The 25,688-nt window shown below is 33.3% G+C and overlaps 1 protein-coding gene across 4 annotated transcripts in view; it reads right to left on the bottom strand.

Annotated features, from left to right (window-relative positions):
* LOC126969414 (saccharopine dehydrogenase-like oxidoreductase) overlaps positions 1–24,942 on the bottom strand; it is a 29,549-nt gene extending 4,607 nt beyond the window's left edge. The window contains exons 1-6 of one of the 4 annotated variants that reach the window (XM_050814933.1): positions 24,761–24,942; positions 17,637–17,808; positions 9,169–9,353; positions 5,698–5,827; positions 3,921–4,032; positions 2,968–3,033 (exon numbers count right to left, since the gene is read on the bottom strand). In XM_050814933.1, coding sequence (XP_050670890.1) covers positions 2,968–3,033; positions 3,921–4,032; positions 5,698–5,827; positions 9,169–9,353; positions 17,637–17,808; positions 24,761–24,856 — 761 coding nt within the window. In that variant the 5' untranslated portion in view covers positions 24,857–24,942. Of the gene's footprint in view, positions 1–2,967; positions 3,034–3,920; positions 4,033–5,697; positions 5,828–9,168; positions 9,354–17,636; positions 17,809–20,385; positions 20,602–24,726 lie in introns of those variants that run through there. The other 3 variants (XM_050815011.1, XM_050814855.1, XM_050815101.1) reach the window with 3 other exon arrangements.
* Positions 24,943–25,688: the final 746 nt, after the last annotated feature.

The following is a 25,688-nucleotide window of genomic DNA, read 5'->3' on the forward strand; positions in this document are numbered from 1 at the left end:
ATACAGAATAACGATATTAATTCTAATCCAAATTAATTTGAACATTTTCACATTCAATTAAGTATTTTAACAATAAATAAAACATATCATAATACAATTCAAACAGTCAAAACAGTGTCTATTAAATTAGTCAGACCTTAATAAATAACAGTTTTATGTTTACAAATAGCTATTTGTATTTAAATCTTATATATTTCAGATATATCAATAATAATATATTCATTTTAACGATAAACTAAAACATAAATATCAATAGTTGCAAACAATTGACGGTAGGTGGCGATTTGCGCCCATATATTCGTGAAAATGAACCTAACGCGAGACAATTTTCGGTCAATGATTTATTATGAATTGTTGTGGGCTTTCTCAATAACAAAGCTATGATAGGCTGCAAATAGCATTTGTTATTGAAGCCCCAGCTCGTGCCACTATTTACAATTGGTTTAACGAGTTTAAGAGTGGACGTAGCAATCTCAATGATGATCCGCGTGAGGGACGTCCTTTAACAGCGACTACTGAAGATAAAATCAGTGCTGTGCGACGCATGATAGAGGAAGATAAGAGAGTGACCTATCAGCAGGTACGGGCAAGTTTAGGCATTGGTATGAGTCAAGTTCAAAAAATATTACACGAACATTTACGCGTCAGGAAGCTTAGGAAACGAAGGACGCTTAAGGACGACCAGAAACACCTTCGCATGAACTGGTGTCTCGAAATGTTAGATAAGTTCAACGGCGGTGACTCAAATGCTGTATTTGACATCGTCACAGGTGATGAAAGCTGGATATATTGCTACAAACCCGAAACCAAAAGACAATTAACTAAGTGGGTATTTCCTGTCGAGGATCGGCCAACTAAGGTAATGAAAGGAAGAAGTCAAGGAAAAAAGATCATTGCCTCATTCTTTGGTCGGAAAGGTCATTACGCGACAGTTGTGCAAGAAGATGGAAGGACAGTTATTGCAGACTGGTATGTTAATCGCTGTTTGCCTGTTGTCTTGGAAAAAATTCGACAGCAGCGCCCTCGAAGCACGATCCACCTTCACCACGACAATGCTTCAGCGCACTCCTTAAAACGGACTGTTGAATATTTGACTATGGTAGGTGTCGAGATATAAGTCTTCCGCCATACAGTCCTGACCTGGCGCCCTGCGACTTCTATGTATTCCCAAGAACTAAAGATAAAATTCGAGGTATTCGCTTTACAAGCCCTGAAGATGCGGTGAAAGCGTAGGAAAATTCCATAGAAGTGACCCCTGAGGAAGAATGGGCCCACTGCTTTTCTCAGTGGTTCCATCGAATACGACGATGTGTAGAGAGGAACGGAGATTACTTCGAAAAACAATAAAGTATTGGCAACTTTCTACATTAAGCCGTTTTTCATTTTCTAAAGATTTTCAGTGCTACCTAGGTATTATACTTACACACACACGGCCTTACAAATAAAATTGGCATATAACTAAGTATAAACCAAGAATATGTAAAGTGATAACAAATAGACATTTTGCTTTCGAATGGTTTGTTCGGACGTATAACGTTTCCCGCGTTTATTTGCAAGGCTGGTTGTCATTCGGAAAACTTCAGAATTATCATTGTATTGACAGTGTTGTCAATGATATTGTAAACATTTTGCATATTCTTTGTTTATCATCAGTTATAACTTTATACCAAGTTTATTTGTAAGGCCAACAGAGTATAAAACCTAGCACAGAAGGAAAGGAGTGTTCCGTAAAATATTGGTTTCAAAAATTCTGAGCGGCACTACAATTGCGCTCGTCACCTTGAGACATAAAATGTTAAGTCTCATTTGCCCAGTAATTTCACTTGCTACGGCACCCTTCAGACCGAAGCACATTAATGCTTACACATTACTGCTTCACGGCAGAAATAGGCGCTGCTGTGGTACCCATAATCTAGTCGTCATCCTGTGCAAAGGAGCCTCCCATTTTTTGAGGTGTAAATTTCTGTAGCGGCGTTGAGCACTTTTCTTGGGATGGTATCAAATGTAAAACTCAACGACTAACTTTCCCGTTTAAATACAATGTTTTATTTCAACAACAACATACAGATTTAATTATGCCAATTGCGCAAAAAGAGTTTTCCGTATTTGACATCAACCTTAATCACTTGGTGGTTTTTTACGTAACTTTCATAATTAGTGTTAGCTTAAATTATTTATACGTATAGATAGTCTCTCACTGTTAGGCAACGTATGACAACAGGCCAGGTTTATTAATTTAGTGTGGCGTTACTGAAAATAGACGCCAGCAGATCTTTGCTATTTTTTGGACATGTTCACAGCTCTGTCGGTCTATCTACACCTATAAATTATTTTACCATATAGACATATAGCCGAATTTTTAGGACCCTGACTACTAAGCTAGAGTTTCCGGGTTCGAATCCCGGTATTGTTTGGATATATAATAATATGGATGTTTGTTTCTGAGTCATGGATGTTTAGATGTATAAATGTATGTTTAAGTAAGTATATTGTATTAAATATATCGTTGTCTTAGTACGTAGTCTTGTACCCATAGTACAGGCTATGTCTAGTTTGGGCCAAGATAATTTGTGTAAAAGTGTGTCAGTATTATAATTCTTATCTAACGGCCGTTCCCATCTCCGGTTGTGGCCTACTTGAGATAAAAAATCGTAACTATCGTTGACTTTTCTGTCCCAATAAACTTATAGACGATAACTCATCTTACCCGTACACGCTGTCTATCAATGTGACGACGTATAGCTTACCAGGGATAGAAGTTTGTATGGAAATTGCAACTGTGAACTGGCGATAAGCATGACTTATCGGGTATATTGGGACAGCTTCAGATTATTAACAGCTTATTAATAGCCGTAAGAGTATTCGCTTAGTAACTATATAATATAAATATTGATAGAAGTAATATTGTAAATATTGAGATAATATTTAGTACCATAAATCTCAGAATTTATATATAATATTGCTTACCGAGGTTTTAGTTCTGGCTCAAATTTAAGTGAACACGACTGACGGGTCTTCGATCCGTTCGCAATCCTGTGTTAAATATAAATGTTAAAATCATAAATTGTCAAGGAATGTAGAAAACCATTGCCACCTAAAGCAATGATTTCAAAACAAAACAAGAACAAGATAATCTATACATACTCGTATAAATAAAATTGGAGTGTCTGTTTGTAATATTGAATTAACCGTTTTTTACTCATATAATTTTTTTTGTCTGTCTGGCTGTTTGGTCCGGCTCATCTCTGAAATTGCTGGACCGATTTTGACGGGACCTTTATTGGCAGGTACCTGATGTAATAAGTAGTAACTTAGGCTACGTTTTTTCACAAAAATTTTTTTATTTTAGAAAAATAAAGTAATGTTGATGAAGAAACGGTCTAACTCTAAAAATAATTTATGTGGCAAAACAACTTTTGCCGGATGAGCTAGTTAATGATTAATAATATATGTAACGGAATGAACAGACATGAACTTATGATGCCTACTACTCGGCTAAGTCGAGTTAGTAAGTTTTTTGTGGGGCGATGTATATGCTTTTACAACAACATCCCAGAAAATGTTCAAAACAAAAGTACCTATTACGTTATTCAAAAGAATTATAAAAAAACGTTTGTGTTGTAAAGGTTACTATAACATAAATGACTTTCTTAATGATACCACAGATTGGGAATGGAGTGACCGCCCTCAGGCTATTAAATAACAAGTTTAATTGTACAATATTACTTTGTAAACATATTTATTCGATGAAAAAAAAGCCCGCTGAGTTTGTTGCGCCCATTCTTCTCAGGTCTGAGGCATTCATTTTGGAATGGGTGGTAGTTTTTGACTTTCAATAAGTGATGTCACATCCTATTTTAAATAAAACTATTTGAATTTGAATTTGAATTTGAATATATAGTATTAATAAAAACACTTACTCATAAATAGCAGCCTCGTAAGTGCTATATTTTAGCACGTTGGCTGGCCACCTTTTATACGTTTCTCCTGATGGTTGACTCACTAAATACGCTTCTACAGAATTGAGAGTTCCTGGAATATAGAAAACTTTGAATGAAATGGGAATGTTATATTAAATTCAAGGATACTGAGAGGTCAGAACATTTTCATTAGTTGAAGGCTTAAAAAAGAACGAAGGTTTGAAGGTAGCGCAGGACAACAGGCCACGTTTATTACTTTGGTATGAATGACAGTTACGTCTTACACTCGCGATTCATACTTTGTTTTAGTGTGAGTGCGTTGCTGAAAATATAGGCTTATATTTTGCCGGCGATTGATACGCCCTGCATTACAATGCAGTGCTTGCTGGTCAGGAATCTTGAAAAACCCAAAAACAATTGCGTTTGTCACCTTGAGACACAAGATGTTAAGTCTCATTTGCCCAGTAATTTCACTAGCTACGGCGCCCTTTAGACCGAAACACAATAATGTTTACACATTACTGCTTCACGGCAGAAATTGGCGCCGTTGTGATACCCATAATCTAGCCGGCATACTGTGCGAACCTCCCACTGGTAATAAATAACGTAAAGCAGATTTTGAACTAGACATAAGAGGACGAAACGGGGTTTAACAATTTCATCATCTTAAGAAAAAATTGTAAGATGCCTACTAATATTATGTATGCGAATGTAAGTTTGTTTCTAACGCTTTCACGCCTGAGGAGTTCTGACTAACTCTGTTAATTTTCAAATGAATTAATTGTCGTTTGTTTTAGTAAGATTTCAAGACTGATTGCCAAAAATGATGATATAAATACACATTTGAATGTAGTTTTATCGAATTTAAACACAATATAACAGTCGGATCTTCGTGCAGTATGCCGAACTCTATTGTGCCACAGCGGCGCCATTTTGTGACGTGGAGTAGTTGTGGGCAAGCATTACTGTATTTCAGTTTGAAGGGCTCAGTGATGAAATTACTGGGGTAATGAGACGTAAAATGTCTCAAAGTGTCGAGCGTTAGTAAATTGCCGCTCAGAATTGTGGGTTCAATCATGAATCCTGACCAGAACTGCATGTGCGCCTCTTGCTGCCGTGAAGCAGTAATATGTAAGTATTACTGTGTATCGGTCTGAAGGGCGCCGTAGCTATTGAAATTACTGGGCAAATGAGACTTAACATCTTATGTCTCAAGGTAATGATGGCAATTGCTGTGCCGCTCAGAATTGTTGCGGTTTGCGGCACTGCATTGTAATGGGCAAGGCGTATCAATTACCATCAGCTGAACGTCCAGAGCCCAGAGTCCTAAAATTTTGAGATCCTCGGCTTTTCTGGTCGTGACGGCCCTGGCCCCAAATCAAGGTAAATATTAAATACCGTGATATTCAATCTTTAAAAACAACCTTAAGTGTTATTTAATTCGTTATTTGTACTTCCCTAATAGAATCTACAAATTTTTATATTTGTGGTCAAAATATATTTTCTTGACTTTTGGAAAAATTATTAACAAATTCATATAGAAATTGGACCTTCCTGCAAACCTAGGTATATTCTAATACATGATAGTACAAACTAGCAATGATCAGGTATAGGAACTGCACTCTGATTATTAACTAACGGATAATAATGTTTTAGTTGTACGTATCAATCGCGTTGACAGCGCAATTAGGACGATCCCTTTCGGTTTCCCTGTGAATTGTGTTTATTTTAACTGTATTTTCTTTTCTATTTGAAATATTGTGTAAACTTTACCTACCGTTGAAGCATTGCTCAAGGTACAAGACCCCCAAATCGACGGGGACGCAGCCCAGGCCACACGCGTTTATCACCAGCACTCCAGCTTTCCGGGCCGCGACCTCGTACTTAACCCACACCAGCTCTAAGAACTGTCAATTACTGGTTAAAACTAGTTCTTTCTAATAATACAGCAACTGTCCACTCCAAATGTCACGAGGGGCTGCTGAAAACCAGTGTTGTCTTGGTGTCTTCTGCACTGACCAACAATATACTGAGTCAGCTCCTTTTAGCAGGGAATTAAATTTATATAGAAAAAATTTATATTGTGAATTGAAAGTGTGTGTTTTTTATTGCTAACTAGCAGACTGGGCGAACTTCGTTCCGCCGAACAGTCGATTCTTTAATAAAACGAATAATATATAATTAATAAGCCTAAGTTACTCCTTATTACATCAGCTACCTGCCAATAAAAGTCCCGTCAATCGGTCCAGCCATTTCAGAGATTAGCCGGAACAAACAGACAGACAGACAAAGATTGTAAAAAAAAATTTTTGGTGTACTAGATGTTAGTCTCGCTAAAATTCGAGAACGGCAGGACCGATTTGGCTAATTTTGGTCTTGAATTATTTGTGGAAGTCCAGGGAAGGTTTAAAAGGTTTGAATAAACATGAAAATCCTCTGATTTAAATAAAAACAACAATTTTGATTTTCCTTTGACGTGTCCCCCGTCGTTCAGAAATCAAATAAAAATAATAGTTTAAAATGACTAACTAATTAGAATCTTTCTAACTTTTTAAGGAGGTAAAAAATAAATTTCCTTAAAACACGGGTAACGCTTAAAAAAAGGAGTCCTTTTGTTTGTTTTAAGTTTATTTTATACAAAAGTTTAGGTCTGTTATTTATCGTTTACGGTAGTATGAAGTATGCCGGGTCAACTAGTCTATATATATAATAATAAATTGCTGTTCGTTAGTCTCACTAAAATTCGAGGACGGCTGAACCGATTTGGCTATTTTTGGTCTTAAAATATTTATATACATGTAGTAAAAATTTGTTATTTCAATATTACAAACAGACACTCCAATTTTATTTATATGTGTAAAGATAAAGTGGCTATTGCAACTGAAGATAGAAATAAGTAGAGGTTCTCAATTCGTGTGTTTTGCTTTTATTTGTTACCACATAACTATGGAATTCTGTTGTAAGTGTGTTTCTATCATTCTTCCAGATTGACCCCTTTTACAAAGAAATCCAATTTTGATTTGGGATCCATCACAAATATAGGGAATTCTACTAAATTTAACTAAACCTTGTTCATAATTACATTTAGTATTTTTGAACCTTCTCAATATTTCAACTCAGCAACTATAGGTATACAAAAATTGGGAGAAGACGACTTTCTACCTACCGTCTGGAACCTGGAGTCTGTGATATCGACGTATTACTATGTGAGTACTACCAGTGATCCATAGTGTCTGTTAGTTTGTTTATTCAACATTATCTCCATTTGCTTTAAAACAATCTCGTTAACCTTAAGGCTCGTATAAATAAGTTGTTTATTGAAACACCTTTATGGAAGAGGATCTCAAACGGGTGATGGATGAGGATTAGGCATGTGATCAGCATGACCCCTAATCTCTTCTTATTTTGTTTTTTTTTTTTTTTTTTTAAAGTAAACCAACAGCATGTTACAGATTAGATAAAAGACTAATTATATTCTACAATAATAATACCAATAACAGGTTTCCCGGTTTCCGAAAAATTCAACATGGTGCGATACCTACTAAACAAAAATGAGAATTATTTTGAGATTATACAGGTCGTTTCGTTACATAAAAAATATTGTAACTAAATATCTACATACCTACTAAATACTACATAGATATAAATATATGGAATATGATAAAATAATTAAACATATTAATACAATGAAAATGAAAAATGAATAATATTTATTTCTGTAACAAAAATGGTACAAACATAATAGTGGTTGCGACCTTCTATTAAGTGAGAAACACCTGTGCCAGAAGGCCACGCTCTTCCATATCAATTAAAATTAACAGTAGCTAAAACTAGGGATCACAAATTAAGTCTAAAAATATAATTTAACAAAAGAAAAATATTATACAAACAGGATGTCTAAGTGTGTGTGTGTATGTATGTGAGTATGTGTGTGTGTATATGAACATGTGTGCGTGTGTGTGGTGTGTGTCATTGTTACTTTTCGTAAAACACTACTTATTGTACTATCAAGAAGGTATACCTAAAATTTACTCCGTGTAGTTAAATAGCTCTTCCATTTCCACATAATTCAAGGATTTCAACCAAGTGGTTAAACTTCGTCTACATTCCATTTTGTTACGCGTATAGATCTTGAGTTTTTCATTAATAAGGTTATAAACATGTTCTGATTGTTTCATAAACTGTCGTTTTGCAAAAGTGGTCTTTACACTAGTTGGCTTAAAAGTAACATGTTTTGTTCTTTTCAAAAGGTAAGGAGGATCAGTGATTAAAGTTTTGTGTCTTTTAAGAGTAATGAAGGACATAAAGTTTTCTAACTGATAGTACGTCGCAGTTTTTATATAATTGTTCAGTACAATAGAGTCTTGGCTTTAGAAATGTCACTTTTAAAAGGGCTCTCTGTGATCTTTCCACAGTTAAAAATTTAGTTTTTGTAGCACCACCCCAGACAGGCATGCAGTAAATTAAAATTGAATGTACCAGAGAAGATATATTAAGCTAAGCAAAGGCTTAGAAGCAACATGCCTTAGTTTTTTAAATGTCCAGGTTAGATTCCTAATTCTATTACTAATTGATTCTAAATGAAGGTGCCAAGATAGATGTTGGTCTACATATATGCCAAGATATTTTATGGAAAAAGTTTTATCAATAGTGGGGCAGGAGCAAAATTCGTCAAGGGTACAATAGTACTTATGTAAGTATATTTCAAAGTCTGTAGGTGGTTGTGTAGATTTATTAATAGAGTGGCATATATATTTCGTTTTTTGTATATTTAAGGTTAGTAAATTGTGGTTTAACCAGAGACCAACCAGTGTAAGTCCCTTATGAGTGGCACTACGAATTGATTCCCATGTTTTCCCCGAAAACAAAATGGCGGTATCATCAGTATACGCAAAATATTTAGCATATCCGATTTTTATTTTAAGTAAGTCGTTAATATAAATAAGGAAAAGTGTTGGGCCCAGAACACTCCCTTGGGGAACTCCAAAACTAATGTTAGAGTACTTACTTTTATACTGACCCACTTTAGTACGCTGTTTTCTGTTTTCTGTTCAATATGTTATATATTAGTATATTAGTGCATCAGTTACTTAGATAGTATCTATGAAAGTAGCTATGAGTTCTGATTTGAATTTAGATTTATTTAGTATGAAAAGGTCTACGTGATTGAATATTGTGTTGTAAGTATGTATTGCTTAACTATCTAACACCAGAGCATCATAAATTTCCATGTTTCCACAAATCTCACCGTTGGTTCGCTGCAAACATCCAAGTAGTGTGTTGTGGTGTCTATGGCCGCTCTCACCACGGCCTCCCCGCACTGGTAGTAAGGGCCACAGCAGTTAATCACGACCTTAGTTGCAGCGCACATCAGCCGAAGCGAACTCTCATCATCCGCGTCTGCTGTTATCACTCTGACAAATTTTCTCTCGTCTGAAATTATTGACACAGTACTAATATGACGACCCATATAGCCCAGTGAGCTAAAGGTCCCGGGCTTAAATCCCGGTAGGCGCGCAAGCATTTATATGATGAATATGGGTGATTGTTTCTGAGTTATGGATTATTACATAGGTATTTATGTAAGTATATTCTATTAAATAATATAACGCTGTCTTGCACCCAACGCACAGCCTATGCCTTGTTTGGGATAAGATAATTTGTGTTAAAGCAGGGATTCCCAACCTGTTACCCTATGTGCCTCACCCAACGTTATGCAATAATACTACGTCAAAACATCTTTTTTCATTGAAATAATATTTGATCCTTTTTAATCGCCAATTTTTGATTTCTTACAATAATAAGAACTACATAATGTAGTTTGTAACAATAATATTATAGTGCTCTAGAAAATTAAAATGTTTTGTTTTATTAAAACAGTGTTAGTTCCATCCCCAAGCATTTTTATCATCTAAGTAATCTGTTCTTTTATAGCAAGCTTTTTTATACAGTTTTCGTTTAATTGAATTTTTAAATTTGTGCACTGGCAGATTAAGCATATCACTTGGGAGTTTATTATAATTGCATTTACATCGCCCTTTTAATGATTTTCAACTTTATGGAGCCTGGTAGTGGTAACAGCGAGCTAATCTTTATTCCTAGTATTAAACTTATGACTATCGCTATTTTTCTTAAATAAGTTAACATCCCTGTGAATATCAATGATATTTAAAACTATAGATAGGTTACCTAGACAACATTCGGTGTTTGAAAATGATACACTAACACACACATGAATAATTTAACATTGGAATAGCACACTAAATTACGATTACACGTCAAAGAAGGATAGTAAATGAAATTTTCGCAAGCGAAATACAGATAAATCTAATTTGCTAAATGTTTTGTATTTGTATAGAAAAAATACAGTTTATTCATCAGATATGATTTTTACCCTACACCGTGATTTATTCCTAAATTACGAATAATTCATGAATGATTGTAGTAAAAGCTATAAAGTAGTAAAACTGCATTGAAATTAGGTAGAGAATGTGTCATTGATTTCATAAAAAATAATTTAATATTGATTATAATATAAGTCCATATTGATGATATTAATTATTTATACATAAAATAATAAAAAACAACAAAACAAAACCGAAAGGTATCTAAAGTAAGGGTGGGACCCTGGTTTTTACAATTTTACTAACGACGGCTCCCAAAAAGTTTTAAATTTACAATTATTATTTTTTGTACTTTATATTATTTATGAATGTCTTTTTGATAAGGGTTTATTATAATAAGGTAGATTCTTCTGCAGTTAGCAAGGGATATAACGAAAGGGACAGTGTTACTGAAAATTTTTTATCTTTTTTACTGAAAAAAATTATGATCTTCGGCAATTGTAACGGCTTAGAATTAATTAATGAATTCAATGTAAGACTACTCATTAATGATAAGCATATCGAACGCGTACAAGATGCTCGCAATCTTGGGTTGATAATGGATGAATCCTTAAGATTTGAGAAGCATATAAATAAAGTCATTTCTGTTTCATTTCATTGTCTGTGTTCTATTTGTGAGTTAGCCTTCAAACCACTTAATACTATTTGCACTAAAACCATAGTACGTTGGAAAGTAGGAGATTTATATTTAAAGTTTCAAAAGCACGTCAAAAATCAAGAAGTATTAAAATTGTTACTTTTTTTCCTCTTGCGCCGTAGTTGTGCTTCGCTGTTTTCTGAAACCGGATTGGTAGTATATTTTGAGTTTCTAAGTAACTCATCAATTGCATATGCACAATTTTTTCGATAATTTTTGAAGGACAGGGAAGTATACTAATTGGTCTTAGGTCAGAAAAATTGCATGGTAGGTCATTTTTTGGCAGAGGACGAATCAAGGCATGCCGCCAAAGGTCGGGAAAAGTATTAGTTTTGAAAGAAGTGTTAGTGATGTGTGTTAGTATGGTTAAAGTCTGTGATAGCGTGAGGAGCAGCATGTCTAGGGAAATGTCATCAATACCAATAGTGTTTGACTTGAGCTCTTTTATAGCCATAAGAGTAGCATTTTCGTCAACAGTCATAAAGTCAAAAGTAGAGTTACCGAAACGGTTAAACTCAAAATACGTAAGAGTTGATAATGTTACTAGATTAGTTCCAGGGATATTCAAAAAGTGAGAATTAATTTTATTTGGAACATTTAAGTGGGGCGGTAATGGGTTGTGTTCTTTTGATTTTATGCGAATATTGTATTAGAATTAAAAGATATTAGAGTTAATGTACGAATTGAAATACACTTGCTTTTCCCTATGCAAAGCCTGAGGAACATACCGTTTTAATAAATATTAAATCTAGAAGGGATTCTCAATATGACGTAAAATGTGTTGGTTGCGTTACATGTTGCACTAAACCAAACGCTGTTATAAAGTTTTCAAACTTTTTATAACTCAAACTGGTTTTTTTAAGCCATCAATATTAAAATCGCCTAATATAACTAAATGCTCACACCATACAAATGAGCCAACAGCTTCTGTGTATGTAGAAATAAATCGACATCCAACCATGGTGGCCGATATGCTGTACCTACGACATATGTTTTTTCCCACAATTTAAGTTTGACCCACATTTGTTCATACATGTTTGAGGTGGGAACAAAACCTATACTCCTATATTTTTTTTTAAAAAACCCAACAGCTCCCCCGCGAGAGCGAACGGTAGGCGGGCGCGGAACATGAAGCAGTCTGTAGCCAGCTGGTGCTGGCGCGCGCCCCTCCTCCCCCGCGCGCAGCCAGGTCTCGTTTATGGCCAACAAATCCACACCGTGTCGCTGCACTGCTACAAGAAACTCGTCATGTTTCGTTCCTAACGGGCCAGGGTTAAGAAGTCCAATTTTTATTTTATCACTATATAACATTTTTCGAAAGGTTATTTTGCAAGTAGGATTGGAATATGAAGTCATATTTAAGTATGGTGATGTTGCAGTATAAAGAAATAATAATAATATATAAAATAATGCAATAATAATAATATGCACATTTTCTTTTTGCAACATAACATGTTCTATTGCTTTTTATAAAATAACTAGCTGACCCGGCAAACGTTGTTTTGCCATATAAAGTATAATTCACGCGATAGTTTTATAAGTAATAAAATATTGCCTATATTATAGCCTGTACATCATTTTGTTCTATTGTCAATAGTTTTTGCAGCGCACGCAAAAATAGGTTTTCGATTTTACACCTTGTGTTACAAAATAGCAATTTTATTACGGATCCCTAATTTTGAAAAAAAAACATAGCCTATAGCCTTCCTCGATAAATGGACTACCCAACACTGAAAGAATCATTCAAATCGGACCAGTAGTACCAGAGATTAGCGCGTTCAAACAAACAAACAAACACTGCAGCTTTATAATATTAGTATAGATAATAATATAAAAAATTATTTGCTGCAAATATTAGTGATAAATTAAATCCCCCACACAGTACCTTTAAAAATAACACCAAATGCGATCTATGTAGATGTACCACTAGGCTGTCGCCTACATGATATATGCAAATAATTGTTGACACACAGAAATAATAAAAGAAATTAAAATAAGACCGACAGTATATACGAAATAATAAACAAATAAAACAATAACTAAAAACAGCGATAAAATCAAAAAATAATACAATAAATCTATATTTATCTTTTGCAATGAGCAGTATTTAGCAAAACTATCTAAAATTTTATAACACAATATATAGAAATATCTTTAAAAAAATTCTTATTAAACTTACAAGGTTATTGAAGTACTGAGTAAGGATATATTTTTTACCTAAATAATATAGTACGTATATATATGTGAGACAGTTGTAGTAACTAATATTTAAGAACAAAACAGAACAGTTATTCAAGATAGAAGTTGAAATATACAGCCCCAACGAAATTAGAGAGCAAAAACCTTTGTTAGGTCCTCCTCAGATCGAATGGTATAAGTTTTTGATGTGCTGTCCCTTCTGGCATGGATGCGCCCGTCCCGTGTCCAGACAAAGTCTCGTGCCAGATTTTGGCGAGACAACACGTCCTGAGGATGCCTCGTGTAGAGGCGAAACACGTGTCGAATTGTTTAAAGACAAATATTGGCAGAATTAACACTAAAGAAAACTCAAATCATTTGTATATTTATCAAAGATTTCATTGAGATCGGTCGAATAGTTTAGGAGTTATTAGGGAACATACAAACATACATTCTCTTTTATATAGATTAATATTATGTTACGAGCCGTTAGCCGTTATTTCTGCCGTGAAGCAGCAATGTATAGTTCTGTCTGAAGGGCGCCGTAGCTAGTGTAATTACTGGGCAAATGAGATTTAACATCTTAATTCCCATTTGCATAAGGAGAAAGCACAATTGTAGTGCCGTTCAAAATCTATGGGTTTTTTCGAATTCTGAGCGGCACTGCATTGTATTGGGCAGGGCGCATCAATTACCATCAGCTGAAAGTCCTGCACGTCTCATACTTTATTGTCATAAAAAAATTCCCACCAGATACCCCATGCTACTATATCGCACTACTCCTGGAAGAAAGCCGCAAGTCCACTTATGTGATTTTTTTATTGCACTAAAAATCAAAGAAATAGCAATACATATTGTCAATTTTTTTCAAATATTTATCTTATGAATGAAAGGAATTAAATGGATTTTTTTAAATATTGCAACATAAAATTAATTATAGTTCCATCATAATATCGAAGTTGATAGATTTGCGTTTAAACAAGTAACAAAGTTCCGTAAGACTAATAGCATGTCAATGAAGACGTTAATCTTCTACGACGACTTTTAGAAATATCAATTTTATATCTATTGTTGAATACTTATTATAGTCTAGTCAACAAGTGCCTTTTTGGTCAACTTTTTTCAACAATCTCCGAAAATTTTGATTGAGGTGTCAATCGATTCGGAATGGCATCTAGATGGTTTTCGAAAAACAATGAAGTTCCGCAAGCAAAAATTACAAAAGTTATAAACAATTAACTAAAAAAAATGGGGTTTAGTTTTTTGCAAATATCTTATAAACGAATAAAGATTTTTTCAAATTTGAAAAAAGATTCAAAACGAGGAGGAAATTTTCTCAAAAAAAATATGACTCCCGGAAATGTCGGACTAATATTTATAAATTTCTCAGGGGGTTGAAAATACGCCCGAGAACGGCTAATCCGGTTTGCGCAAACCACGCCCCCTTCGGACCTTTCAAGAATAAATATTATTTAAACTTATTAAATATGATTTTTATTAAATTCATAATTATCATCAAAGATTAAGTTATCAAACAAAATTAATTATCTCATAAACAAGGCATGAATAAAAATTGAATTTATTAAATTTTTAATTTTCATATTTAATAAGTTTAAATAATATTAATTCATTAAAGGTCCGAGGGGGGCGTGGCTTGTGCAAGCCAGAGTACCCGTTTTCGGGCGTATTTTCAACCCCCTGAGAAATTTATAAATATTAGTCCGACAATTCCGCGAGTCGGTATTTTTAAGAAATTTCCTCTTCTTTTTGAATCTTTTTTTAAATTTATAAAATCTTTATTAGTTTATGAGATATTTGCAAAAAACTAAACCCCCTTTTTTTAAGTTAATTGTTAATTACTTTTGTAATTTTTGCTTGCGGAACAACATTGGTTTTCGAAACCATCTAGATACCATTCCAAATCGAATGACACCTCATTCATAATTTTCGGAGACTGCTGAAAAAAGTTCACCAAAAAGGCACTTGTTGACTAGACTAGAGGATATAATTACCTCTGGTAAGTGTCGTTGTGCAAGTGTACTTGCTTACTTCTTTCGCGAAACTTTTGTCTACATAATTTTATTTAAACGCGATACGTAGTTCACTAAACAGAGTTTGAGAATAGTTAAGACGTTATTAGAGTTACTTTATACATCATGCGTCATAAATTTTGTAATTATTAAAAAGTTATTAATTCTCCGTAGTATTTTTAAAATTTTTATGACGCAAAAACAATCATGTGAGACATACCGTTATGCAGATATGAACTTGTTTAACAAATTAAAGATGAGAAAAAACGCGTTAGAAAAGGTGTTGAGTTTGCTCCAGCCAGAAGCTGGGGTATAATTATAAAAGGAAGTACCCGGTATATAACTTCACAATGTACAATATTCTAACATAAGTGGCTACTGCTTTCAAAAAGAGGCTCATGAAATAGCTTTTTGTGGAATTATTGACTAACTGATGCCGAGAAAATCATTAAATATTGTTATATATAATTATTATATAGATTAAAGACAATTAGAAGAATCAGAACACTACAGTTCAAGGACAGCGATATAATGTGAAAGAAATGTCTCAGATATACTTTTTTGATCCAACCAAAAAATACTAATTAGGTAAAAAATACAAAAAATACAACTTTGTCCTAAAGGACACGGAGACAAAGTTAATAGGACAAAGTTGAAAGAAATTTCTGTTGACCTTTTGTCACATGGGCTGCTGAGTAAATATGGCTTTGATAATGAGACGCCAAAAAGTGTGGACACAAATCGGTGCTTCAGGGTCAGAGGGAGAAAGAATACTTCTGGCTCTGAAGACACAAAGACACCACTTTTTCTATCTCAATCTAAATAATGCACATCTGTCTCTATATCTGTAAATCTATACAAAGATTTAATGAGTTTGTGTAGAGATAATCATATACCACCACACTATCAGAACTACATAAATTTGCGTACGCAATCTTCACGTAGTGAGGATTATACTGATGTCAATACTAACATTGACTAGGTACTGAATTTCATTTACTATGTAAGTTTCTGATTTAAAACAATAATTGTTATGAATTAAAACTACCTTCAACGGCAGTTTAACTTGAGTTAAACTATTCGGCCTTACAAAATAAACTTGGTATTAAGTTGACACCTAAGAATAAACAAAGAATATGCAAAATGTTTCCAAGTAGACATTTTACATATTCATATTGCATTATGATTGGTTTATTTGGACGTGTAACACGTAACACATAATTTGTTCATTTCCCGCGTTTATTTGCAAGGCTGCTTGACATTGGAAAATTTCAGAATTATCATTGTATCGACAGTGATGTCAGCGATATTGTCGAGATTTTGCATATTCCTGGTTTATTCTCAGTTATAACTTTATACCAAGTTTATTAAAAATCAAAGTATCTATAATATGGTGTCTATAGTTATAATAAGCGAATTGAAGTTGTACACGTAGCAGGTCACTGGTCAGTAACAATATAGCAGGTGTCGCTCTTATTATTTTTAATAACCCACGAACATAACAATCATTTACTGAATTACTTGTATTGCAAATATATAGATATTTTTGAGTTAAAAAAAAGTTGATTCGGGATAAGTAGTCACCATAAACTATATACGAACACGCTGCATCTTATGGTATACTAGCTGACCTATATAATTTATATGGCAAATGTTGTTTTGCCATATAAATTATATATGTAAACCTTCCTTGAGCTTCAACGAATCTATTACAAAAGATTTCATTGAGATCGGTCGAATAGTTTAGGAGTTATTACGGAACATACAAACACACATTCTCTTTTATATATATATAGATGTATTATTTTAATCAGTAGTTTTCGCAATGTAACCGAAGGTAGAAAACGGCTCTCCATTTCCCTAATCGGTAGTGTCCCAAGGCACTAGATATTTCAGATACACCAAAACCGAGAGTACCGAACGGCACACTACTCCATCACCAAGTTCTGAACCTTATTTTGTTTACAAGATGGTTTATTTTACATGGTCTTATAGCTTCTTTCAATAGCTTAATAATAATAATTACAATTTTTTTATTTGGAACAATTTAACAAAACTGCAGCGCAGCTAAAAACGCCCTTCTCCGAATACAATAAGGAATGATGTTCCATGCACAAAGATCTAAATAGTAAACAGAGTAGGTACAGTAATTGATGTCAAGACATTAAAAAATAGTACAGGACATGTGATTTGAAATGTATACATTATTATTATAATATTATGTGTTAAGTTTTGGGTGAATGCTAGAGATATATTGTATATAGTGATTGTCAACTTAGTTACATGTGTGCTGTGTGTGGTTTTCTTGGGTGTGTGAGGGAGTGAAAGTGAAATTGGAAATATTCATTATAAAAGATTCACTCAAATCATCCTAATTGTTAGCAATATATTAATATGCGAGCGCCAAAATCACGCCGATCTGACGCACGGAAACGGAAAGTTTTATAAGCATAGATATGAGGCATACCTGGACTGCAAGCAGATTGTACGGCGATGTCCAGCTTGACTTGGGAGCGACCTGCCACTCCCCACCTGAGCCACCGCTGGTGTCTGCTGATGCGGACCAACTCCTTTATCACGAACCTGCCCGTGTAGCCGCTAGCACCGAATATCACCACGTCTAGTCTCGCAGGCGACATCTACACGATTACGAACACTATTAACTCTTACAAGGCAATGAATCATGATTTTTTTTTCAAAATTGTTTCCTTCATAATCCTTTTTGTCATCAAATAAAACAATACTTCCGCAATGGAAACAAGTGTAGTAAGAACAAAATCAGTACGCCATAATAACTTAGTTAAACTATTTTTTCTTTCTACCGGCCAATACAATAAGCGTCTTTTGATTGCTTTCGTTTCCAAGTTAATACGACATGGATAATTTCAAAAAACACTCCTTTGAGTTTGGCGGTGTTCAGGTAGGTTTACCATTGGAAGGCTCCTTTGCACAGGATGCCAGCTAGATTGTGGGTACCACAACGGCGCCTATTTCTGCCGTGAGGCAGTAATGTGTTAGCAATGCTGTGTTTCAGTCTGAAGGCCGCCGTAGCTAGTGAAATTACTGGGCAAATGAGACTAAACATCTTATGTCTCAAGGTGACGAGCGCAGCTGTAGTACCACTCAGAATTTTTGGGGTTGTTCAAGAATCATGAGCGGCACTGCATAGTAATGGGCAGGGCGTATCAATTACCATGAGCTGAACATCCTGCTCGTCTCGTCTCTTATTTGCATAAAAAAAGGTACATACAACGGAGATCTCACAAGGGAGATAAACCTTATTTGGAAACTAACCAGCTGAAATTAAAAAAAAAAACGGGTTGCACTATTAACAACATTAACGTTGAGCATTTTTGAATACTTTTGCTTTATTTATTAGTATGAAAGTACTAACATTTATATGGTTAAATACAATATTCATTTATCGCGCTACCGTACACAAAAATGTTAATTTATATAACATAAAAAAATTTAACACTTCAGATCTATTACAATTATTTTACGTTAAAAACTTTATCACTCAGAAAAATCTACGTTAATCCATAATTTTAACGGCTGTCTTACGAATTTTCGATCAGGCCACGTGTCCTGACGCGAGTTTAACATTTTATACCCACCCCAGGCAAATTGCTCAACTCCGCTAAAAAAGGTTTCACTTCAAAAAAACCTTATTAAATTTAAAATACATATTTATAAATACATTGTTTGGCTTCAAAGGCACAGGAGGTAAAAAATGGAGCAAACAGTCTTAACTTCTTAAAAATTATTTGATAGCTCTACTTTTGACTCGGCCCGTTCATCAATATTCTAATAACTAGTCATCAATCAAAGTTAATTAAATTACAAACATCACAAAATAAACCAGAAAAAACAATTACTACTATTGTTTCACTGTATGTATTATTTATCTTCAACTGAAAAATCTACACACAAACACATACACTACTTCTGTACTAATCTATAAGATATTAAACAGAAAAATTCATAATAACAATATCTTATATATAAAAATTAATTGCTGTTCGTTAGTCTCGCTAAAACTCGAGAACGACTGAACCGATTTAGCTAATTTTCGTCTTGAATTATTTGTGGAAGTCCAGAGAAGGTTTGAAAGGTGAATACATATGAAAGTGTTCGGAATTAAATAAAAACAACAATTTTTTTTTTCCTTTGATATGTCCCCCGTCGTCCGATATTTGTTTTGTATGGACATATTTTCTATGAGAGAATTTATTGACGCACGGTTTGACAGTTGTGAAACAATTTCATTACAACAACAGGGAGCATATTTAACGAAATAATTCTTGATGTTATGAAATATTATTGACAAATTAATAAAAAACATTATTTTATTTATTATATTATACAGAACAACGTTTGTCGGGTCAACTAGTCTTCTTATATATAAAAATTAATTGCTGTGCGTTAGTCTCGCTAAAACTCGAGAACGACTGAACCGATTTAGCTAATTTTCGTCTTGAATTATTTGTGGAAGTCCAGAGAAGGTTTAAAAGGTTGAATTAATATGAAAATACTCGGAATTAAACAAAAACAACAATTTCGATTTTCCTTTGATGTGTCCCCCGTCGTTCAGATATGAAATATATATAATAGTTTAAATGAATAACTAATTAGAATTTTTATATCTTTCTAACTTTCTCAGGAGGTAAAAAATAAACTTCCTTAACACACGGGTAGGTAATAAAACTTAAAAAAGGATTGCTTTTGTTTGTTTTAAGTTTATTTTATACAAAAGTTTAGGTCTTTTATTTATCGATTGAGACAGTACGAATGCTGCCGGGTCAGCTAGTTCGTTATAAAGAGGTTTTGCCAGAATTGTGACGCGATGAGCCAGTTGAGCTGCCAATAGTAAAAACTAGCCATGGAAAAATGACAATTTGGTTTCAGGTAGCTAAAATATTCAATACACACATTTATTAATTAACAGGCATATTACATCATTTTTGTTTAAGCTACAACGTGTTTTTGTTTTAATTTTGTGAAAACACTTTCAATGTATGTAACACTCAGAATCTTAAATAAAATAATAATTAATTAAATAATGTTTATTGTACGATCATAAATGAATACACTATCTCATATTCGTATACTTAGATATTATAAACTTCCTGTAAGAACAATAAATAGAAATGTAAAATAATCGTGCACAATAAATGAAGTCGAAAACAATTTATTGACTTAAAATATCTACAGACCTCAAAATAATATGTAGAAACATGTAGTACGTACAAGATAAACACAATATTGAAGATTGGCAGAACGACTCACAATAAAATAATTGTATTTTCCAGAACTGTTTACTTTTGCTAACACTTGTGCAAGCATTGACGCAGTTAATTAGCAACACAGTTAGAAGTTAAATAAAAGAATCGGTAAGGAGACAGACGAACTTGCAAACAGACGATAAGTAGGGTTCCCTATCATCGTATAAGATATTGCTTTTTTAAGAGAAACGTTTTTTAAACTCTATCAGCAAAGTATTACAATTTATGAGCCTTATTTGTTGTAGATATCTTCACTGCCTTAAGTACTTGTATATAACGATTATAATTGTTACTCTTTATTGTTTATATCTATCGAGTTCATATAAATTTAAATAATTAAATATTTCGTAGAATATACTTACCCCAATTTGAATTAAGTTATATATCTTTATAATAATGAATGCTCGCATAATACCTTCACTTATTTACAGTGTGTTTTGGATTGTTGCAAAACTCATGTGGTTTTTGTCTAAATTAAATAATATGTAAGAGGCAATGAGTGTCTCGCCACGTCTTTTCATTGAAACTCAACCTTTTCCGAAATAATGTATGGCATATAATATTGACAAAAGTAAATTTTGTGAGTAAAATTCTACGGTCCGTCGATATGAATATGCAAGTTGCTTTAGATGCTTTAACAGAATTAAAAAAGTTTTTGATAAAAATTAGAACAGACACAAATTTTGAAGAAATTGTAAGTGATGCCAAAAAAATTGCCGAAAAATTAGACGTCGAACCTGAATTTGAAACTTCCAGATCCAGACCCCTAAGACGTCGTAAAACTCCAAAGAGTTTTGATTATGAACACGAAGACCACACTTTAAATGATCCGAAAACCTCTTTTAAAATTAATGTATTTTTTTATATATTAGACCAAGCGTTATCCTCCGTAGATGAAAGATTTGATTTATTGAATAATCACAACGACGTGTTTAATTTTTTATTTAATTTAAGTGATGACCAAGATCAAAGTCGATTAAGAAGTAGCTGTCATCGTTTACAGGAGAAACTTTCAGCAAATGATTCATTGGATATTAACGCCGATGATTTGTGTGAAGAAATTATGTCTTGTCAGCCATTTTTCAAAAAATTAAGTAATGATGTGGTGAAAATTCTTGAATTTATATATTTAAACAATTTGACAGCTGTATGCCCTAACATTACCATAGCATTACGAATTATGCTAACTATGCCAGTTACAGTAGCAAGCGCGGAAAGGTCCTTTTCTAAATTAAAACTTGTAAAAAATTACCTGCGCTCTACAATGAGTCAGGAAAGATTAACTAATTTAGCAACAATATCCATAGAGGAGGCCATACTAGACCATATAGACATACATGAAACTATTAAGGATTTCGCAAACAAAAAAGCGAGAAAAGTGGAAATATTATAATTTAAGTAATGTTTGTATTCTTGCAAATGTTAAGACTCTTGTTGTTTTTTTAAAACATAACATAGGTAGGTAATAGTCATATTAGTATTATTATTCTTAGAAAAAAGTCAACTTCTTTGTTATTCATATTTAAGTATTAAATTCTTTGTATTAATAAAGCATGTTAAAATTTTGTTCGAGTTTTATTTTTCGCAGTAATTGGCAAGCAGAAGCGAACGGGATTTACCTATTTAGTATCCTAATTCCTAAATGTTCCACAGTTTTGTACACTTAGATATTAATGATAATATTATCTAAGTACTGTAAAACTGGAGAACATTTATTTCAGTCAAAATGAACAATTAAAAATATTCATTCAAAAATTAAATTCGTTTTTTATGATGATTCGTTAAAAAAGAGGCGCTTCATAGGTTTCGCACACAGGCGCTGCCGGGGGTCGGCGCGGCCCTGCAAGTTAATACGACATGGATACTTCCAAAAAACACTCCTTTGAGTTTGGCGGTGTTCAGGTAGGTTTACCAGTGGGAGGCTCCTTTGCACAGGGTACCGGCTAGATTGTGGGTACCACAACGGCGCCTATTTCTGCTGTGAGGCAGTAATGTGTTAGCAATACTGTGTTTCAGTCTGAAGGCCGCCGTAGCTAGTGCAATTACTAAGCAAATGAGACTAAACATTTTATGTCTCTGCGGAGGTGAAGAGCGCAGCTGTAGGGCCGCTCAGAAGTTTTGGGGTTTTTCCAGAATCCTGAGCGGCACTACATTGTAATAGGCAGGGAGTATCAATTACCATGAGCTGAACATCCTGCTCGTCTCGTCTCTTATTTGCATAAAAAAAGGTACATACAACGGAGATCTCACAAGGGAGATAAACCTTATTTGGAAACTCTAACCAGCTGAAATTAAAAAAAAAAACGGGTTGCACTATTAACAACATTAACGTTGAGCATTTTTGAATACTTTTGCTTTATTTATTAGTATGAAAGTACTAACATTTATATGGTTAAATACAATATTCATTTATCGCGCTATCGTACACAAAAATGTTAATTTATATAACATAAAAAAATTTAACACTTCAGATCTATTACAATTATTTTACGTTAAAAACTTTATCACTCAGAAAAATCTACGTTAATCCATAATTTTAACGGCTGTCTTACGAATTTTCGATCAGGCCACGTGTCCTGACGCGAGTTTAACATTTTATACCCACCCCAGGCAAATTTCTCAACGCCGCTAAAAAGGTTTCACTTCGAAAAAACCTTATTAAATTTAAAATACATATTTATAAATACATTGTTTGGCTTCAAAGGCACAGGAGGTAAAAAATGGAGCAAACAGTCTTAACTTCTTAAAAATTATTTGATAGCTCTACTTTTGACTCGGCCCGTTCATCAATATTCTAATAACTAGTCATCAATCAAAGTTAATTAAATTACAAACATCACAAAATAAACCAGAAAAAACAATTACTACTATTGTTTCACTGTATGTATTATTTATCTTCAACTGAAAAATCTACACACAAACACATACACTACTTCTGTACTAATCTATAAGATATTAAACAGAAAAATTCATAATAACAATATCTTATATATAAAAATTAATTGCTGTTCGTTAGTCTCGCTAAAACTCAAGAACGACTGAACCGATTTAGCTAATTTTCGTCTTGAATTATTTGTGGAAGTCCAGAGAAGGTTTAAAAGGTGAATACATATGAAAGTGTTCGGAATTAAATAAAAACAACAATTTTGTTTTTCCTTTGATATGTCCCCCGTCGTCCGATATTTGTTTTGTATGGACATATTTTCTATGAGAGAATTTATTGACGCACGGTTTGACAGTTCCGCTGTGAAACAATTTCATTACAACAACAGGGAGCATATTTTACGAAATAATTCTTGATTTTATGAAATATTATTGACAAATTAATAAAAAACATTATTTCATTTATTATATACAGAACAACGTTTGTCGGGTCAACTAGTCTTCTTATATATAAAAATTAATTGCTGTTCGTTAGTCTCGCTAAAACTCGAGAACGACTGAACCGATTTAGCTAATTTTCGTCTTGAATTATTTGTGGAAGTCCAGAGAAGGTTTAAAAGGTTGAATTTATATGAAAATACTCGGAATTAAACAAAAACAACAATTCCGATTTTCCTCTGATGTGTCCCCCGTCGTTCAGATATTAAATATATATAATAGTTTAAATGAATAACTAACTAGAATTTTTATATCTTTCTAACTTTCTCAGGGGGTAAAAAATAAACTTCCTTAACACACGGGTAGGTAATAAAACTTAAAAAAGGATTGCTTTTGTTTGTTTTAAGTTTATTTTATACAAAAGTTTAGGTCTTTTATTTATCGATTGAGGCAGTACGAATGCTGCCGGGTCAGCTAGTTCGTTATAAAGAGGTTTTTGCCAGAATTGTGACGCGATGAGCCAGTTGAGCTGCCAATAGTAAAAACTAGCCATGGAAAAATGACAATTTGGTTTCAGGTAGCTAAAATATTCAATACACACATTTATTTGCACTATATTTCTTTGTTATTACCATAACTCTTTTTAAGTGAACTAAATAAATCATGTAATGTTATATTAACAGGCATATTACATCATTTTTGTTTAAGCTACAACGTGTTTTTGTTTTAATTTTGTGAAAACACTTTCAATGTATGTAACACTCAGAATCTTAAATAAAATAATAATTAATTAAATAATGTTTATTGTACGATCATAAATGAATACACTATCTCATATTCGTATACTTAGATATTATAAACTTCCTGTAATAACAATAAATAGAAATGTAAAATAATCGTGCACAATAAATGAAGTCGAAAACAATTTATTGACTTAAAATATCTACAGACCTCAAAATAATATGTAGAAACATGTAGTACGTACAAGATAAACACAATATTGAAGATTGGCAGAACGACTCACAATAAAATAATTGTATTTTCCAGAACTGTTTACTTTTGCTAACACTTGTGCAAGCATTGACGCAGTTAATTAGCAACACAGTTAGAAGTTAAATAAAAGAATCGGTAAGGAGACAGACGAACTTGCAAACAGACGATAAGTAGGGTTCCCTATCATCGTATAAGATATTGCTTTTTTAAGAGAAACGTTTTTTAAACTCTATCAGCAAAGTATTACAATTTATGAGCCTTATTTGTTGTAGATATCTTCACTGCCTTAAGTACTTGTATATAACGATTATAATTGTTACTCTTTATTGTTTATATCTATCGAGTTCATATAAATTTAAATAATTAACTATTTCGTAGAATATACTTACCCCAATTTGAATTAAGTTATATATCTTTATTATAATGAATGCTCGCATAATACCTTCACTTATTTACAGTGTGTTTTGGATTGTTGCAAAACTCATGTGGTTTTTGTCTAAATTAAATAATATGTAAGAGGCAATGAGTGTCTCGCCACGTCTTTTCATTGAAACTCAACCTTTTCCGAAATATTGGTTTATCGTAAAATTTATTACTATGGTAATACGTAGGTTTCAAATTGTTTAACCTAAATTATGGAGGGAAGAAGGTAAGGAGATTCATCTGTGTATCTGAAAAAATGTCCGTCAAAACTGTTATATTCACCATACTTCATATCATACCCTGTGCCTACACCAGCGCCTTTGTGCTACTTTTTCGAACTGTTATTTACAGCATAAGCTGGACACTTTTTCAAATTTCTCCCTTAAGAGATGATTCCATAACCTATGTGAATAAAATAGTATTGATTGATTATTATAGTAAACCCAACAAAGAAGATCTCTATGTATATTATGTCTATATTTAGTCTTCATACTGAG

Source organism: Leptidea sinapis, chromosome 1 (genome assembly GCF_905404315.1).
Source record: "Leptidea sinapis chromosome 1, ilLepSina1.1, whole genome shotgun sequence".
NCBI lineage: Eukaryota > Metazoa > Arthropoda > Insecta > Lepidoptera > Pieridae > Leptidea > Leptidea sinapis.